The sequence below is a fragment of the Canis lupus genome, chromosome 10 (genome assembly GCF_011100685.1).
Source record: "Canis lupus familiaris isolate Mischka breed German Shepherd chromosome 10, alternate assembly UU_Cfam_GSD_1.0, whole genome shotgun sequence".
Lineage (NCBI taxonomy): Eukaryota > Metazoa > Chordata > Mammalia > Carnivora > Canidae > Canis > Canis lupus.
Genome location: NC_049231.1, coordinates 21,587,572 through 21,607,897, shown reverse-complemented (window position 1 = coordinate 21,607,897; position 20,326 = coordinate 21,587,572). Strand labels below are relative to the sequence as shown.

Here is a 20,326-nt window from a genome sequence, read left to right as displayed (position 1 = left end):
TTATTATAGAAGGAAATAAGAGAATTCATCTGTCTTCCATTAAGCCATATATTAAAGAGATTATAAATATGTAAGACAATGTCACCTTTCGAATTAGTTTTAGGAAATGCAGTTATTTTTTATAAAATTATGTCATTTATGTTAACATATAACACTTATTATTGGTTTTTTTACATTGACTTAAAAGATATTTTTTAAAATTCTCAGTTTTAATTTCAAATATTATAAATATTAATAGATATGACCCACATTAACAGAAACACTTTGGGGAACTTACAAATTTTTAAGAGTATAAGGGGACAAGACCCAAAAGTTGAAAGGCTCCGTCATATAAGATACAAACCCTTCATGCTTATTTTTAGTCAGGAAAATCAGACATTTTTGTGGTTGAGGTTGTACGGTCTATTTAGGAAAAACCAAAAAAAAAACAAAAAACAAAAAACAGTGGAAACTACATCAAAAAGTTTATCTTTGATGAATGGTGGGCTTTGTCGTACATTATTTTTAAAATCTTGTTAGTAACCCCAAGCCAATACCTAGAAATGCTAATAGTCTTTGTACCCAATTTATTATTTCTATCTTCATGACCTTACCTCTTCTTTCTCTAATTTTGCATGTTTGCGTTCTGCAGCTACATTTTTTTTCTTATTAAAATTAAACTGTGCATCCTCTTCAGCTTTCTGTAATTTTCTTTTCTTTTCCTCATACTCTCCTATAAGCTCTCCTGAAGTGCTGATTTCCTCAAAAAACTGGGTTCTTTCTTTGGGTTTTTTCATTGAAATAGACTCTACGGTTCCCTTTAAAAAACAGTAAAGCACATCAACATATAAAATATATGGATGCATTTTCAAAATCACAAGCCAATTAAACTAGCACAGCTCCTTACCTGAAACACTAGACAGTTCCGTGCTTTAACTATTATGCCTATCTTTTCCAACTCAGCTATGTAAGCAGAACGACTCACTGGATTATCATCAAAATGAAATTCTGAGCATCCCCCTAAAATAAAAGAATAAAAGCTGTTATTGGAAGTATAACATGTAACAACAACCATTCAAAGTTTAGTAAAATTATTTTTCTGATCAAAGCAGTTATGCTATAACATGTGTGTTATTAATAAATGTATTTAACCAGTTAACAAATATTGAATGTCCACTATAAGCCAAGGAGTATTCTATAGCAGTGAACAAAACAGATGAAAGTCTGGATCTCAAGGAGTTTATATGCCACAACAAGGACAGACAAAATGAGATATGTAAGAACAATAAATATCACATAAGAAAGTGTTAAGGAGTAAAAAGAACTGGGAAGGGGATATGGAAGTCTCTGTGTATGGGGAACAGGCATTACAATTTTAAATAGGATAGTGTTATGGTCTAGATGTTTCTGAACCCTCTAACTTCATATGTAGAAATCTTAACTCCCAAAAGTGATGGTACTAGGAGGTGGGGCCTTTGGGAAGTGACTAAATCGTGACTGTGGTGCCCTTGGGAATGAGATTGGTGGGCTTATAAAAGACACCCCACAGAGCTCCCTAGTTCCTTCCACCAATGTGAGAACATAATGAGATGTCTGCAACCCATTAGATAGACCCTCATCTGACCATCCTGGCATCCTGATCCTGAACTTTCCACATCCAGAACAGTGAGAAATAAATTTTTAGTGTTTATAAGCTATTTGTTATAGCACTGCAAGCAAACAAAGGCAGGTGGTTTAGGAACAAGAACAAAGCCGAGGCACTGCACTTCTTCTTTTAAAATATATTACAAAGCCACAGTAATCAAAACAACATGGCACTGGCATAAAAACAGACATAGAGACCAATGGAACAGAACATAGTGTCCAGAAATGCTGCATGATCTCACCTATATGCAGAATCTAAAATAGTTAAATTCACAGAAGCAGAGAATAGAATGGTGGATGCCAGCAACCAGGGGGAGAAAAAAAATGGAGAGATGTGGTCCAGGGTTACTAAGTTTCAGTTATGCAAGATGGTAAGTTCTAGAGATCTAATGTATAGCAATGTGACTACAGCTAACAATACTTATATACTTCAAATTTGTGATGAGGGTGGATCTTAGGTCTTCTCGCCACAAACACACACACACACACACACACACACATGCACGTGCAAAGAAAACAGTAACCATGTTTGGTGATATATATGTTAAGTAACTTGATTGCAGTGCTTACTTCACAATGTATATTAAAACACAGATGTATACCTTAAATATATGGAATTTTTAAAATTAACTATTTCTTTTTAAGTAAGCTCGAGGCCCAAAGCAGGGCTCAAACCCATGACCCCGAGATCAAGAGTCACATCCTCTTCTGACTGGGCCAGCCAGGAGCCCCTAGATACTTGCAACTGATACCTCAATAAAGATGGGAAAACATAAATTTGTGATGATTTATTAGATAAACAGAGTAAGCTAGGGAATCTTTACTGTAACAGAGACTTTTGAATAAAAACCCAAAGGAAGTGAGAAAACTTACTGATAAAGATATCTATGTGGTAATGTGGTGAAAAACTTAAGTTACATACTAAGGTATAAATACACAATAATAAGTATTTCCAGAATTATTGGTGGCTGAATTCAGGGAAAGTTAATAAGACAGTATTTATACATTAAAACATTAAGACAATGTTCTAGGGCACCAGGACAAAATGCCAAAAACAAAACAAAAACATGACTATTTTATGGAGGCTCTGTAAACTCTTAGCATACAGAAAAGATACACATCACAACTCTCAATCTTGCTTATTTGGGAAACAGGGGTTTATCATGAAATCTCTGTTTCCTGAATAAATCACAAAATACAAATTAAAATATTTCATTCAAGTTGCTATTTGGTGGTAGAAAAACTTTCTATACAAACCAAAAATATACATATAATCAATTCATCATTAAAAAAAACAGACATACATACAGAACCTCCTTCATTTTAACCCAATAATCAGGTAGAAAAATGCTATTTGACAGCAAGGAAATGTGAACAAATCCATCTGCTTAAACAAGACTCTTAGTGGAGAATCAAATAGGTTCTATTACCTGCCTCTGAGATTTGCCATCTAAGAGGGAAAAAACCCCAAATCTCTAGTTTACTATGCCAGTGGAATAACAAATCATACTCTTCAAAAAAAGAAAAACAGATGACCTGAATTAACTTATGAAAAATCAAATGACTCATAAGCAATTATCTACCAAAAAAATACCTCGAATAATCCTTGTAAATGTTTTCTCTTCTCCACTTTCCTCCACATACACAATTTTCACACTTGCAGAAGAGGAGACCGGTCTTCCAATATGTGCTCCATGAATGAGTTCTTGAATATTTTTGACTCTTAAATTAGCTGTTTTCTCTCCCATTACAAAACTAAGTGCATCCATTACATTAGATTTTCCTGGGAAAGAAGAGAGAGGAAAAAGTTATTCCTTCTTAATAATAAAAAAACCTTTCCCTGAGCCAAAGAAACCAGGCCATCAGTGGAAGTGAAATATAGGCAATATACATCTCAACAGTACTGTCTTGTCTACATTAAAATGCATGTGACTGAACAATTTTTCATAGACCACTGGTTTCTTCTACAGTAGAAAGCTATGGTAGAGTATTAAGTGCCCAAATTTATAAGATCTAAATAAGGGGATCTAAACCTGAGCTCTCTTTCATTACTAAATATTATACTATGGCAAATCATCTCTGAATTTCAGTCATCCCATTTTATGAATATTAACTATCACATATTTAAAAAAATATATCCAAGATATTCCCAAGGATAGAATAAGGTTACTAGAATATTTATGATTTGTAGGAGTTGGTACAGAAAAGTTATGTAGCAGGCCTGAGCCTGCTCTCCTTTCTTTTTTTAAAGATATTTTTTTATTTTTAAAGATTTTATTTATTTGTTAGAGACACAGAGTGAAAGAGAGGCAGAGACACAGGCAGAGGGAGAAGCAGGCTCCCCGTGGGGAACTTGATGTGGGACTCGATCCCAGGACACTGTGATCATGACTTGAGCCAAAGGCAGATGCTTCACCAACTAAACCCCCAGACGCCACATGCCTGCTTTCCTTTGAAAGGCCTGCTTACAGGATTGGCAAGCATCTGGGGGCTTGTATTTCTATTTTAGGAGAGTTTCTACCACTCTGATAAGAATGTCTCACTGTGCCTAAATTATTTGTTTAAAACAACATGATTTATGCTGGACACCTGTCTTTTTTCTAGGAGTCTAGAATTTTGTTATGTGCTAGGCAGAGAGTACCTAGGTGGCCAATCCCCAATAAAAACCTTGCACAGTCTTTAATAAGGTTCTCTGATAGACAACATTTCACATGTACTGCCTCAACTTGTTGCTAGAGGAGTTGCCTGTTCTGTGTGACTCCACTGCAGAAGGATTCTTAGAACCCTGTGCAGGTTTCTTCAGTTGGCTCCTATGCCTTCCCTCTCGCTGAGTTTGCTTTGTTCCTTTCACTGTAACACAGAACAGTTCTAAGTACAACTATACCTGAGTCCCGTGAATCCTCTTAGTGAATCACTGAAACCAGAGGTAGCCTGGGGATTCCCAATCCACATGGCAAATTGTTACCCAGTTATGAGCCCATGGATAGCTCCAAGCCAATTTCCAAGGTGCTGTGTCATTTCAGCTACTACCATCTCTATTTCTTTCATTCTTTTTCACATTTCTTCCCTCATATCCACAAGCAACTTAAATTTCCAATAGCAGAATGGGTGGAAGGTAATACAAAGAAAAAATACTGTCAGCCACTAAAAATATGGCTTAATTTTAGTTTACAATCTTTCTAAAAAGAACCAGAAGTGGTTAAAATGCTATAAATTTATTTATCTAAATCTCAGTGAACTAATGGGTATGAAACATGGCTTTTTGGGTCAACTGATAATCTGCAGATTGAAAGCTATTATAAGACAGAGCAAATACAGGACAAAGTGAACACTCATTGAACTGAATTAAGTCTGACTGTAACAGAACTAAACAGAAACTCGTTTTGGTCAATCCTTATTTAACATCTGCCTAAAATAAACACTTACTTGCCCAGATCCATTTATTCCATTAATATCTTCTGAACAGCTATCATGTGTGAGGTCATGAGGACATGGTAAAAGAAAAAGACAAAAAGCACCCCTGTCTAATGAAGATTATACTCCATTAAGAGAGACACAACATAAATAAGACAATTATATATTACAGTAAGTGTCATGAAGAAGGAAAGATGGGTGATGAAATCGAGGATAACCTGGAGACTCGACTTCAGTTAGAACAGTCAGGAAACATTTATTAAGAGCCGATCTGCTAATTAGTGTCAGCTTAAGACCCATCTGCTGAAAAACATGAATGAATGAATGAATGAATGAATGAACCAAGTCAAGACTGGGGACCTCTGCTGTATATAATTCAAAACCAACACCAAGAAAATAATAATTCCAGAAGAATTATCTTTTAGGCTACATCACTTGATGAAGATGGACCAAATACTCAAAGATGTAAAAATTACACTATCGCTATTCCATCTCAAAAACCTCAATCTTTCCATTCATTTGCCTTCTTACCTAACAGGCTGCTGAGTCCCTCTGCGTTCCAATTCTGTCTATCCATTCCATTTCCTCCTTTCCCAGGCTTCTGCTCATTCAAGCCCTCCCTATACTTCTCAACCTCTGCGCTCTCACCTCCTTAAATCCACGCATTCATTCTGCAGACATTTACTGAACACCAGGCACTCTGCAAAATACTAAAACTACAAACAATACGTAGGATTCTCTCCCCAGGTGTTTACTGTGGGGATATGATAAATTTTCATTGAATTCCATTTTGTGCCAGAGATTCCATATCCATTATTTTATTCAGTCATTGCAAAACCAACTACCTCTATGAGGTAGGTTTTAATTTGCATTTCATAAATTAAAAAGTAGAGACACAAGGTCAAACAAATCATTTGTTTTGGAGATAAGTATCTGGATCTAAAATCTGTACTCTTCTTACAAAAAGCAGAAAATTATAATCCACTATAACAAGTTCTAAAATAAAAACACACATTCAAGTACTTAAGAGAAGCAGAGACTACTGGAGGCTCTGAGTAGACTTTAGCAGATGATTCCAGTAATTAGAAGTTTGGGGAGGGGGATTCTGAAGGTAATAATACTATTTCAGGAAAAGAGAACAGCTTAGTCATAGGTACAGAGGAGTGAGAGAGCATGGTACCACTCCAGTAAGAAATGGCAGATAATTTTATATAGGTGGAGTTTACCAGGTTGGAAATGGTAAGAGAAAAATTGAACTTCATGCTGAAGATTACGTGAAGCCACTGGAGGACTTTAGGAAGAGCAGTGACTTTTTCAGATAGGTTTTTATCCATTTCTTGGATAGTAACCCACCAGAAAAATGAGCAAAGGACATGAAAAGGCAATTTGGAGAAAAAGAAAATGAAAAGGCTGTTACACATATGAAAGCATACTTGAGTTCCATCATAATAGGGGAAATGTAAATTACAACTGTATTGACCAGCATATGTCAACTATCAGACCGGCAAAAATCCAAAATTTGAAAATATATTCTTTTAATGAGGCAGGAGGGAAACAGACCCTCTCATACATTGCTGCTGGCAGTCCAAAATGATAAAACTGCTCTGGAGGGGGAATTTGGAAATAGCTGACCAAATTATAAATCTGTTCATCTTTACTTTTCATTTGAATTTCAGTAGAGTTAACATATCTTAGTTTCAGGTATACAATACAGTGATTCAACGCTTCATATATTACTCCGTGCTCTGATGGTCAGTGTACTCTTCATCCCATTACCTGTTTCTTCAGTCCCCTATCCCCTCTCCTCTGGTAACCATCTGTTTATTCTCCATAGATAAGAATCTGTTTCTTGGTTTGTCTCCTTTTTTTCTTCATTTATTTGCTTTGTTAAATTTCACATGAGTGAAATCACATGGTATTTATCTTTCTCTGACTTACTTTGCTTAGCATTATACTCTAGCTCCATCTATGTTGTTGCAAATGGCAAGATTCCATTCTTTCTTAGGACTAATACTGCACTGTATATACATACCCTATCTTCTTCAACCATTCACCTATTGATGGACATTTAGGCTGCTTCTATATCTTAGCTATTGTAAATAATGCTGCATGTGTCCTTTTGAATTAGTGTTTTTGCATTCTTTGGGCAAATACCCAGGAATGTGATTACTGGATAATAGGCTAATTTTAACTTTTTGAGGAACCTCCATGCTGTTTTCCACAGTGGCTACACCAGTTTACATTCCCACCAACAGTGCACAAGGGTTCCTTTTTCTCCACATCCTCACCAACACTGTTATTTCTTGTGTTCTTGATCTTAACCATGGCAACAGGTGTGAGGTGATATCTCATTGTAGTTTTAATTTACATTCCTTGGGATCCCTGGGTGGCGCAGCGGTTTGGCGCCTGCCTTTGGCCCAGGGCGCGATCCTGGAGACCCGGGATCGAATCCCACATCAGGCTCCCGGTGCATGGAGCCTGCTTCTCCCTCTGCCTATGTCTCTGCCTCTCTCTCTTTCTCTCTCTGTGACTATCATAAATAAATAAAAATTAAAAAAAAAATAATTTACATTCCTTGATGTGGGGCATCTTTTCATGTGTCTGATGGCCATCTGGATGTCGTCTTTGGAGAAATATCTGTTCATGTTGTCTGTCCATTTAGAGAGACTCTAAAGCAGACTCCACACTAAGTGCAGAGCCCAAATGGGGGCTCAATCACACAATCCTGAGATCATGACCTGGGCAGAAACCAAGAGTCAGTTGCCTTTGGGGTGTTGAGTTGTATAACTTCTTTATATATTTTGGATACTAACCCTTTATCTAAATCCACTCATCTTTTTTTTATTTAAAGATTTTATTTATTCACTCATGAGAGACACACACACAGAGAGGCAGAGACACAGGCAGAGAAAGGAGAAGCAGGCTCCATGCAAGGAGCGTGATTGTGAGACTCGATCCTGGGACCCCGGGATCATGCCCTCGGCCAAAGACAGACACTCAACCACTGAGCCACCCAGGCATCCCCCATTCATCTTTTGAGCCAGTAATTCACTTCTAGAAATATATCTCCCTGATATACAACTACACAATGGCAAATACGCAATTATCCAATTAATTATAGGTTGTTTCTAACAGAAAAAGAATGGAAACAACTCAAGTGTTTAAAAATTAAAGGAATACTTGAAATAACTATATAACAGCCCCACAATGGAGAATTATACAGCAAAAAGTGAATAGAAGATGTAGTAAATGAAAAAAAAAAACAGTGCATAACAGCATATACAGTAAAAAACAAATTTAGAAGTAAAGAGAACTGGGTGGTTAGAAGTAGCAATGCATACATATTTGCTTGCATTTGCAAAAAGGAACACTGAAAGATAATCAAGAAATGAATGGTCACCTATACAAAGTGGAGAGTAGCACACAGAAACTGACTTGGATATCTGTTTGCCTCTCCTGGTCCATTTTCCACCCTGCTTTCTGCCCTGTATCAATAGGCTCTCATATCTTTTGGCTTCTGGTTGGATTTGGCCAATGGAGAGCTCTGGCAGGAGGGAAAGAAAAGAGTGGGGTCAGGTATTTATTCCCCTACTTCCCTCTCTGTGATGTGGCTTCCGACTAGCTGTGTCCTTTGACAGGTCACCACTCTTAAATTTCCTTTTGAGTTCCTTCCTCTCTGGGCCTTGGTAGTGACAGATCCATTGTGCTAACCCTGCAACTCCTCTGGTCCTGGGAATTCCTTTATAGCCTCCCACACCTTTGTAATTAGTCCCTTTGTAAATAATCCTTCCACAAATTGTCCTCATTTGAATGTGCCACCTGTTTCCTGTTGGGACCCTGACTGATAGAGGGAACGTGGCAGAAGCAAGATTTCTCCATGTATACCTGTCTATAGCTTTGACCTTTGAAATACGTATACGTCTTGCCCTTTTTAGAAAAAACACTAAAATTTTAAGTAAATGAAAACAAAACACTAAAATTTTGAATAAATGAAAACAATCAGAAACAAATAAACTTAACTGAGTATGAAATTGGTGACAGTCATGAAAATGGTTCATTTCAAGGGACTTCAGATCACAAAATTCTGACTACCTTCTTCATAGGATGTATTTTAAAGACCAAAAAGAAGTAGAAAAGATCTAAATATCCTTTGATACCTTTATACTAAATAATATACTATAGAGCTATATATATTATAACATACTAATAACATTGGAATGTTATTGGTAGTTTTAAAAGTTTTCTTTATATTGCACATTAAAGCAAATATGTAATTATATTAGTGATGTTAGGAACTAAGATTTTCAGAGTAAGAAAAAACATCTGCAATGACAAGAATCAGGAAACAGTAAAAACATAGTTGTGTTAACACTGAATGGAGGGGGACGCCTAGGTGGCTCAGTGGTTGAGCATCTGCCTTCGGCTCAGAGCCATGATCCCGGGTCCTGGGATGGAGTCCCGCATTGGGCTCCCTGCAGGGAGCCTGCTTCTCCTTCTGCCTGTGTCTCTGCCTCTCTGTGTCTCTCATGAATAAATAAAATCGTAAAAAAAAATAAAAAACAAAACTGAATGGAGGGGTGTTTGGCTAAGTCAGTTATGGGACCAACTCTTGATTTTGGCTCAGATCATGATCTCAGGGTTGTGAGATCCAGCCCTGCAAGGGACTCCATGCTTAGCAGAGAGTCTCCCTGAGAATCTCCCTCTCCCTTTGCCCCTCCCCCTGCTCTATCTCACAAATAAATACATCTTTAAAAAACTGAATGGAAACATCAACATGAATTCAATTTGTTTTGTATTTTATTTTTTAAAGACTTATTTATTTTAGAGAGAGAGAGAGAGAGCGAGCAAGCGTGTGTGCCCACACAAGCAGGAGTAGGGGAGGAGGAGAGACTCTAAAGCAGACTCCACACTAAGTGCAGAGCCCAAATGGGGGCTCAATCACACAATCCTGAGATCATGACCTGGGCAGAAACCAAGAGTCAGTGGCTTAACCGACTGTGCCACTAAGGTGTCCCATGAATTTGATTTTTAAAAATTACTATAACATGGAAAGATGCTCAAAATCATATTAGTCACTAGGGAAATACATATCAAAACCAGAATGAGATACAATTCACATTGACTAGGATGTCAAAACAAAAAAAGTAACAACTACTGACAATGTGGAGAAATCTGAACCTTCATTCATTGCCAGTGGGAATGCTAAAATAGTGTACTTACTTTGGGAAACAGTCTGGCAGTTCCTCAAATGCTAGGCACAGAGTTATTATGCCACCCAGCAGTTCCACTCCTAAGGTATACACCGAAGAGATATAAAAACGTGCCCACACAAAGATTTGTACACAAATGTTGAGAGCAGCAGAATTCAAAACCACCACAAAGTGGCAACAACCCAAATGTCCTTCAACTGGTGAATAAATACAATGTGGTATGTCTTGCAATGAGATATTATTCTACAATAAAGAGAAATTAAGTACTAACACATACTATAACATAGAGGAACCTATTATGCTAAGTGAAGGAAGCCAGACACAGAGGCCACGTACTGCATAGTTCCATTTACATAAAGTGTTCAGAATAGGAAGACATAGAAACAGAAAGTAGATTAGTGGTTGCCATGGCCTGAATCAAAAGGAGATAATGGAGAGGGATTGCTAATGCATACAAGGCTTCTTTTTGGGGTGATGAAAAGGTTTTGGGATTAGATAGTGATGACAGCTACACAACTCTGTGAATATAATGAACATCACTGACTTGTATTCTTAAAAAGATGAACTTGATAGTATGTAAATTATATCTCAATAAAGCTGCTATAAACAAAAGAACAAATCTGTAAAAGCACCTTATACATTTTCTAGCCTCAGCCACTGAAATGGCCTAGACCTGCTATTACCCAAATCCACTGACCAAATGTACAAAGTATCCCTTGTTCCCAGATTGTGGTGGTCTTTAATAACTTCCCTTCAAAAAGAAACCAGAAATACTTGAAGAAATGGCTAATTCCAAGTCTGAGGCTCAGAAAACTGAAGAAGAGCCTGGAAACTGGGACATCTTATGTCAGAAAGCAGGAAGATTTCAATTAATGAGGTCATGACCAAAGGGCACAGGAAGAGGCTTGAAAGAGCTCCTATTGACTAAAGAAATGACAAGGTGAGCATCAAAAAGATGAATGATTTTGATGTATTAAAATACACTATATCAATGAAAATTCATGAGTTCAAAATGACAGTAACAAAAAAAGAGAAAAACTCATTTTTACCATTTGTGGTAAAATTTTAATTTTACATTTTAATATAAAACTTTTATCTCTGTAAATACTAATTTAAAAGTACAAGCATTTGGGTTGCCTGGGTGGCTCAGTTGATTAAGTGACTGCCTTCAGCTCAGGTCATGATCCCAGGGTCCTGAGATCAAGCACCACTTTGGGTTCCCTGCTCTGTGGGGAGCCTACTTCTCTCCCTCTCCCTCTGTCCCTCCCCCCAACTCATGCTCTCTCTTGCTATCTCTCTCTCAAATAAATAAAATCTTAGAAAGAAAAGAGGACAAGCATTTACCCTGTTTTTCTAATGTGAACTCTATTTTAGGTTTCTAATAATCCCAGTCAATAAAAAAAACTTTTTTAAAAACAGGGGACTACCATTCAATGAACGTAGAAAAGCATGACACATTAAAAACTCAGTTTTGCAAACCTTTATGAAATTCTGATTCAGTCAAGATTATTATCTGGCATTAATACCATCTGGGTAGCACATACATTAATTTGTCTGACATTGGTTGTAGCAATATTTTCCTAGGTAGGTTCATAAAGCAAAGGAAATAAAAGCAAAAATAAACTATTGGGAATCCATCAAAATAAAAAGCTTCTGCACGGCCAAGAAAATCAACAAAACTAAAAGACAACCTACTGAATGGGAGAAGATATTTGCAAATGACATAGGCAATAAAGATCAGCATCTAAAATACAACTCGGGCAGCCCGGGTGGCTCAGCGGTTTAGCGCCCCCTTCAGCCCAGGGCCAGATCCTGGAGACAGGGGATCAAGTCCCACGTCTGGCTCCCTGCATGGAGCCTGCTTCTCCCTCTGCCTGTGTCTCTGCCTTTCTGTGTCTCTCATGAATAAATAAATAAATAAAATATTTTTAAAAAGAAGTTATACAACTCAATACCCAAAAAACCAAATAATGCAATTTAAAAATGGGCAGGCAACATGAACTGGTATTTCTCTAAAGACATACGGATGGCCAGACACACGAAAAGATGCCCCACGTCACTCATCATCAGAGAAATGCAAATCAAACTATAATTAGATAATACCCCAGACCTGCCACAATGGCTAAAATAAAAAAAACACAAGAAACCACAGTGTTGGCAAGGACTTGGAGAAAAAGGAACCCTTACGCACTCTTGGTGGACAGTATGGAGGTTTCTCAAAAAGTTAAAAATAGAACTAGCTTATGATCCAGTAATGACACTACTGGATATTTACCCAAAGAATACAAAACACTAATTCAAAAAGACACATGCAGCATTATTTACAATAGCCAAGATATGGAGGCAGCCCAAGTGTCCATCAATAGGTGAATGGATAAAGAAGATGGGGTATGTATATACAGTGCAGTATTAGTCATAAGAGAGAATGAAATCTTGCCATTTGCAACAACATGGATGGAGCTAGACAGTATAATGCTAAGCAAAGTAAGTCAGAGAAAGACAAATACCATGATTTCACTCATGTGGAATTTGAGAAACAAAACAAAGGAAAAAAGAGAGATAGACAAACCAAGAAATATTAAAAAAAGAAAAAAGAAACAGACTCTTAAGTATAGAGAACAAACTGATGGTGACCAGAGAGATGGTGGGGGGAAGTGTTAAATAGGTGATATGGATTAAAGAAAACACTTATCATGATGAGCACTGAATAATGTATAGAATTGCTGAATCACTGTATTGTATACCTGAAACTAATATAACACTGTATGTTAACTATACTGGATTTAAAATTTAAAAATAATTTTTTTTAAATTTTGGTAAATGGTTGATAAGGAACATTTGTCTAATGTCAAAGTAACACTAGAACTACTATACTAGTTAGAAGGGAAAAACTAATTATACAATGGAGTGATTGATCACTGTCACCACCCTACCACTAGGTAAAACAAATAGATATTATGTGATTTAATAAACTGTGAAGTACACAACATCATCTATGATGGAGTCTAACCAAAAATGTTTAATTTGAATCCATCAACCTATTAGGTATTGAATTTTTTCAAATGCCTATCAAAAAAATAAGATGGATCTTCTTTCTTGTGGGAATAGATGAAGACTACTGAGGTAGCAGTGTGGCACATCGATTAAAGTGGGGTGAGACCAAAGGCTGGGAACTCAGGTAAAAGATTACTACATTAATCCAAGGAAGAAATGATGAGAGCCTGAAACAGTGATAGTAGTGGGAATAGAGGGAAGAGGACAAGGTTATTAAGGCAGTAGAACTGGCCCGGATTGGTAACATTCTGGGTGTGACAGGGAGAATTTATAAGGACGAAGGAGAATTCATTTAGTTGGCAGCCATACAAAACTCTGGGAGAAAAGCATTCTAAAGTCCAAGGAACAGGGACGCCTGGGTGGCTCAGCGAGTGAGCGTCTGCCTTCAGCTCAGGGCATGGTCCCAGGGTCCTGGGATCAAGTCCCAAGTCGGGCTTCCTACATGGAGTCTGCTTCTCCCTCTGCCTATGTCTCTGCCTCTTTCTCTGTGTCTCTCATAAATAAAATAAAAAAAAAAAATCCAAGGAACAGCAAATGCTCAGATCCTGTAATGGAAGTAAGACTGGTCTATGTAAGGAAGGCAAAAAGAAGGAAAGAAAGTCAGACAGATAGACAAGACAGACAGGCAGGCAATTCTGACTGGAGCATAGTAAACATGAGGGAAGAAAATATTAGAGAAGAGAAATACACAGGGCCAGATCATAAAGGGCTTTGTGGATTATGGTAAGAAATACTGGATTTTACTCCAAGTGTAGGGAAAAGCCAATGGAGAGTTTTAAGTGGAGCAGTGCTCGGACTTATAGGTTCACTTTTTTAGTTTGTTTTTTAACTGCTCACTCTGGCTGCTGTGAGAGAGAATTGTAGAGAGACAAGAAGGAAAGCGGAGGAACAGGTTAGGAAGTTATAGCAATAGTCCAAAGGAGAGCTCTAGTAGCTTCGACTGGGTAATAGCAGTGCAAAGTGGCAAGAAACAATTGGATTCAGGATGTATTTCGGAGGTAGAGTTATTAGGCTTTACAGAAGATTAGATGAGGGAAGTGGGGTGTAAAAGAAGGAATATAGCATTACTCTGGGTTTCTGGTCTGAATGAACCAGTAAATGGCGCCCCTTACTGAGCAGGTAAGATCTAGGAAGTAACAAGTTTGGGGGAAATAGGGGAGAGGAAATTTACTACTCTTTCTGATTACAGTATTCTTTAAAGATTTTTTTTTTAAGATTTTATTTTTAAGTAATCTCTATGCCCAACATGGGGCTTGAATTAGACTAAGCCAGCCAGGCACCCCTGATCATACTATTTCACATGCTTATTAGAAATGGCAAAAAATGCTGAATATTATAGGCTAGGTATATAATTTTGAAAGTGACTAGCATAAGGATATATTTGAAGCTATGGGACTGAATAAGATCACTTGGGAAAAGAACACAGGGAAGACACACAGACTGAGGACATATTTCCAGGAGGTGGGAGGACTCTAGTGCTTAAGAAACCCAGGGGAGAAGCAGCCAATTTCTGAGGGCTTGCTGTCAGGAGAAAATCTAGTTGGTACACAAAATCAGAAGAGCAAAGAGGCTCAAGGGAGAGAATAAAATATGACCTATCATGCCACCTAGACAGCAAGACCTTCCTCTGACCAACTTCTTTAAAAATACCCCCAGCATTTGATTCCCCTCCCATTTCTATTTTTCTCCTTGATATTTAACACTTTAACATTCTATAAAATTTTTGATATTTTGTTGTCTCTCTGCACTGGAATGCAAGTTCTATATGGGCAGGGGTTTTTAATGTTTGTTTACTGATGAGAACAGTGAATAGGCATATAGCTTGCACATTATTTTTAAATGAATGAAATACCACTGAGATGTCAAATAGAATGAGGATAGGAAATTGGCCACCGACTTACAAGATGTAGGTCAATGGTGACCTAGATAAGTGTCATTTCAGTGGAGCGTGGGACTGAAAACTGAGCACTGAGGATGGTTCAGAGTTTCACTGTACTGATAAAATGGAGCAACAGCCTACAGAGAAAGTGAAATTCAAGGGCTTTTTCCCCAAGCATTTCATTACAAAATTTTCAAACATACAAGAAAGTTGAAAGAATTTCATAGTAAACACCCATATATTTATCACTAAATTCTGCAATTAACATTGTACTATGCTTTCTTTTCATATAGCTATCTATCTATGTCATATCTATGTCATAAGAGTGAATAATAAGGCATGTATTAATGTCATATCTATGTCATAAGAGTGATAATAAGGCATGTATTAATGTCAGTGAAAATTATCCAATAAGGGAGGAAGATACAATCCAAAATAGAAAGATAACCACAGAAGCAAAGAACAGAGGAGGGGGCAGGATGTAAATCACAAGTGGAGAGGATAGCCTTAGACTCAGGCACACTGTGGAATTTCCCTGATAAATATGCTTCAAAGTCTACCATTTTTTCCCCCATAAGGTTAAATATATCACTCTGGCAAGGACTTACACCATAGGATTCCAACATTATACACCACTGCTCCCTTACATATGCACTAAATTTTGCCAATTTGGGCTACTAGCAGTCCCACAAATAGACTCACAAATTTCTGGAAAAATACTCTTTACTCTTTGGGCCAGCTCAAATGCTAACTCCCCTAGAAAACCTTTCCTTATCTTTACCTCTTCCTGTCCATACCTCCCCAAATCAGATCTAGTATTTTCCTCTTGAAGGTCCATAAACCTTCAAGGGTTATTGGGCCTTCTATTTTAAGAAGTGTGCCATTTTCTTATATGCCCTATGCCTTGGGAGCAGAAGCCGTCTTATTATACTTATCTTCTTCTACTTCTGATACTATATATATGCAAAAATATTTGCTAAATGCTAGTGGAAAAGATCAAGGTTAAGACTAAATATATAAATTTTCCCTTACCCACAAAAAAACCCCCCAACATTAGATTTACTAAAAAGAAATGAGAACATGTCAAATTCAGACAGGTGGTAGCAATAGGGAATTATTACAAAACATATGACCAACTAACTAAATTGAAGTTTAAGAGAAAATAAGTATAACAGAAAATTATCAATTGGTCTAATAAAATCTACTTAAATGTGCCAGCAATTCTGTAAGATTTTTAGAAAGATGATTTATTACAAGTGTTCAAATAAATATAGATGAATATAATCCATTAAATTAGTCATGGATTAGTATTATACTGAGTTTTGGCTATGATATAGGAGAATGTGAATAGCCCATATAAAATTCAGCAATAAGTAGACCAGAACTTTTTGTTGTGGAGAGATGATATTAAGGTAATGCTGAAATAATCCACAACTGGCTTTCATGGTTCTAAGCAGTCTCTGGGTTACCAGTGATTCTCAGGAGGGAAGTGGAGCTTTCAGGGTAAGAGGGACAAGAGGAGGTTATAAAGGTATTTTCACAATAACCTCAAGATGTGTTGTTAATCACAATATGTATTGCTGAATTAAGAAGGTAAGACTGGGCAGCCCTGGTGGCGCAGCAGTTTGGCGCCGCCTGGGGCCTGGGGTGTGATCCTGGGGACCTGGGATTGGGTCCCACATCGGGCTCCCTGCATGGAGCCTGCTTCTCCCTCTGCCTGTGTCTCTGCCTCTCTCTCTCCGTGTCTATGAATAAATAAATAAAATCTTTAAAAAAAAAAAAGATAAGACTATCTTGAAACTTATGTTTGGCACTAGTTTAAAAAGGTTCAAAACACCATGTTATCTGGATCTTGACTGGCAGTGGGCAAGTAATTTAGGCTGCTTGTAGTATAAGATTTTACCCAAATACCCATTCAAAGTATTACACTGTTGGAAGTACAAAATATAATTGAGCAACTCTTTAGCCCTTCACGTTAAAAGGTAAAAATCAACTGATGGTGGGCCTAGTAACCTGATAAATGAGTGGAGATTATTATAAATACTCTTGTATTCTTACCCTTACCTTCTCAATGTCTTTTTGATAACAGAATCAAGGACATCTGGCCGGAGACAGCCAAAAGGAAGACTCAAGTCAGGAAAATTCTCAAATTATCGTTTTAGGCCTTCCACCTGCTGGGGTTATTACATCTACAGATTCTTACTGCAGTGCAGTGGGGAGCCTGGCCAGGCCCAAACTCAAGTCCAGGTCCTGCCACTTTCTGGGCAACCTTGGAGAGTCATCTGGTCCCTCTGAACCTCAGTTTCCTAAACCATAAAATGGGATAATACCCATTTATGAGCATTGGAACAGGGATGCCAGGAACTTGGTAAAAGCTCCATGAACACTGTTTTTATTACAATATTCCCGTATAAAAGTTTCCTTAAATCCAAACAGTTGTTCAGCCTCCTTAAAACCAAGTATTTCGGGGATCCCTGGGTGGCGCAGCGGTTTGGCGCCTGCCTTTGGCCCAGGGCGCGATCCTGGAGACCCGGGATCGAATCCCACGTCGGGCTCCCGGTGCATGGAGCCTGCTTCTCCCTCTGCCTGTGTCTCTGCCTCTCTCTCTCTCTCTCTGTGGCTATCATAAGTAAATAAAAATTAAAAAAAAAAAAACAAAAAAAACAAGTATTTCCTTCAACTCTTTCTAACTTAATCTTTGGAGGAGAAAAGGGGGTGGAGAGGAGAGGTATCTCAAGCAAGACAGTCACTCATGTCAAGCAGGGGCCTGTGTCAAGCAATGAGGTAGTAGGTAAGGGCACTGCAGCTAAGATAGATGTCACCTGGACCAGCACCCAGCTGATGACACACTCAGAACTGAAGACCAGAAGAAACAGAGGAGAGGGGTTTGCAAAGGCCCAAGACTAATTAAATCCCTTTAAAAAGAGGTCTTTAAAAAAAAAAAAAAAAAGAGGTCTTTTGCAGCCAAGTGTCAGATTCCTCAGACATTGGCCCCTCCAGGCCTGACCACTTCAAAAAGGCAGTGGAGGAAGGCTCTGCAGCCTGATCTCAAGAGAGCCTTCACTGTTTGAACATAAGAAGCAGTAAGTGCCCAGCACTCACCCTGTCTGGCACCCACAGACTGACTTCAGGATGGGTTGGTTAACTTCCTACCTCCTGCTCTATCTTGTTTTTTTTATGACTTGCCTTGTGCTTCACTTTGTGCTGTGTGAGAAGCCAGGCTAAACAAGTGGTGAAATGTCACTGAATCTGGAATCCTGAACCTGCTGTATAATGATGTCAACTGTGCTCAGGACAAAAGGTGACTAGAGCTCAGGGCTGGAGAAGAAACCTGCAAAGCACTGGGAGTCAGCGCAAAGGAGAGGAGGGTCCCGGGCAAGCCTGGGGATGAGTGTGGAGGAGAGGGGTCACCGCCCAGCTGCAGAGGCCATGGGGGACACCAGGCTGGGAGCACTGGTCCCTGGAGGGCTGGGGACTGACAGCAAGGGTCTGGTCTGGGCCCTGGTGCTGGAGGGCTAGGGGCCAGATGGTGGAGGCGAAGGGTCAGGTGAAGGTGGCCAGATGGTAAAGGTGGGGGCTTCGGGGCTGGGCAGAGGGCAGGGGTGGGCACCTGGCGGCAAGGACACCGGACCAGCAGTGCCTGAGGGTGAGGGCCGGGCTCTTGATCCGGGCGGTGGAGGACAAGGATGGGCACCTGGCAGTGGAGGCAGAGAGTGGAGAGTCGGGCTCCAGGTGCTAGAGGGTCGAGGGTGAGGATCGGGTTCCTAGGGTAAGGGCTGCAGAGGGCCAGGGGTGGGGGGCAGAGGGTTGGGGTCCCAGCGGTAGAGGATGGGGTCAGGGTTTGGGGTCCGAGCACTGGAGGGCCGGAGTCCTGAGGAGAGAGTTGGAGTCTGGGTCCTGAGGAGAGGGTTGGGGTCTGGGGTCTGGGCACTGGAGGGCGGGGGTCTGAGGACAGGGTTGGGGTCCTGAGGAGAAGGCTGGGGTCGGTGGTCCAGGTGGCGCGTAGGATGGGAGGTGAGGGCAGAGCATGAGGGTCAGGTCTGGGGTCCAAGTCCTGGAGGGTCAGGGTCCCGAGAAGAGAATTGGGGTCTGAGTCCTGGACAGCAGAGGGCCGGGAGCTGGGGGTGAGGCACGCGGTCGGGGTCCGGGGTCCTGAGGAGAGGGTCGGGGTCCGGGGTCCTGAGGAGAGGGTCGGGGTCCGGGATCCTGAGGAGAGGGTCGGGGTCCGGGGTCCTGAGGAGAGGGTCGGGGTCCGGGATCCTGAGGAGAGGGTCGGGGTCCGGGGTCCTGAGGAGAGGGTCGGGGTCCGGGGTCCTGAGGAGAGGGTCGGGGTCCGGGATCCTGAGGAGAGGGTCGGGGTCCGGGGTCCTGAGGAGAGGGTCGGGGTCCGGGGTCCTGAGGAGAGGGTCGGGGTCCGGGGTCCTGAGGAGAGGGTCGGGGTCCGGGGTCCTGAGGAGAGGGTCGGGGTCCGGGATCCTGAGGAGAGGGTCGGGGTCCGGGGTCCTGAGGAGAGGGTCGGGGTCTGGAATCCTGAGGAGAGGGTCGGGGTCCGGGGTCCTGAGGAGAGGGTCGGGGTCCGGGGTCCTGAGGAGAGGGTCGGGGTCTGGGATCCTGAGGAGAGGGTCGGGGTCCGGGGTCCTGAGGAGAGGGTCGGGGTCCGGGGTCCTGAGGAGAGGGTCGGGGGCCTGAGGAGAGGGTCCCGGGTTCTGAGGAGAGGGTCGGGTCCGGAGTCGGGCCCGGGCGCTGGGGTGGGGCACGCGGTCGGGGTCCGGGCTCGGGGTCGGGGTCGCGGTCCGGGGTCGGGGTCGCGGTCGCGGTCCGGGGTCCCGGGGCGGCGCGGTGGCGGAGGCCCGCGGGTGGCCAACGCCCGAGTCCCGCACCCGAGGCCGCCCTCCGTCCCCTTGGGCCAAATGCGGCCTGGACGAGCGGGGCGGGCAGAGGCTTCAGGGTCCCAGTTACCGGAGCCATTGGGGCCGATGATGCAGGTGAACCTCCTGAAGGGGCCGATGACCTGGTGGCCCCGCCACGACTTAAAGTTCTCCACAAGCAGCACCTCCAGGCGGCCCATGGCTGCGCCCTCCGCGCCTCACGCGTCCTCCTCGCACGCCCGCAGGAAAAGCGCGGGAAGGGCCTCGCGGCGTCTCGC

The 20,326-nt window shown here is 40.8% G+C and overlaps 1 protein-coding gene across 1 annotated transcript in view; it reads right to left on the bottom strand.

The window, feature by feature from the left end:
* The window catches only part of SMC1B (structural maintenance of chromosomes 1B), a 71,149-nt gene extending 50,854 nt beyond the window's left edge, over positions 1-20,295 (bottom strand). The window contains exons 1-4 of the mRNA XM_038550230.1: positions 20,140-20,295; positions 3,218-3,406; positions 887-999; positions 594-797 (exon numbers count right to left, since the gene is read on the bottom strand). Of these exons, the coding sequence (XP_038406158.1) occupies positions 594-797; positions 887-999; positions 3,218-3,406; positions 20,140-20,248 (615 nt within the window). The 5' untranslated portion in view covers positions 20,249-20,295. The remainder of the gene's footprint in view (positions 1-593; positions 798-886; positions 1,000-3,217; positions 3,407-20,139) is intronic.
* Positions 20,296-20,326: the final 31 nt, after the last annotated feature.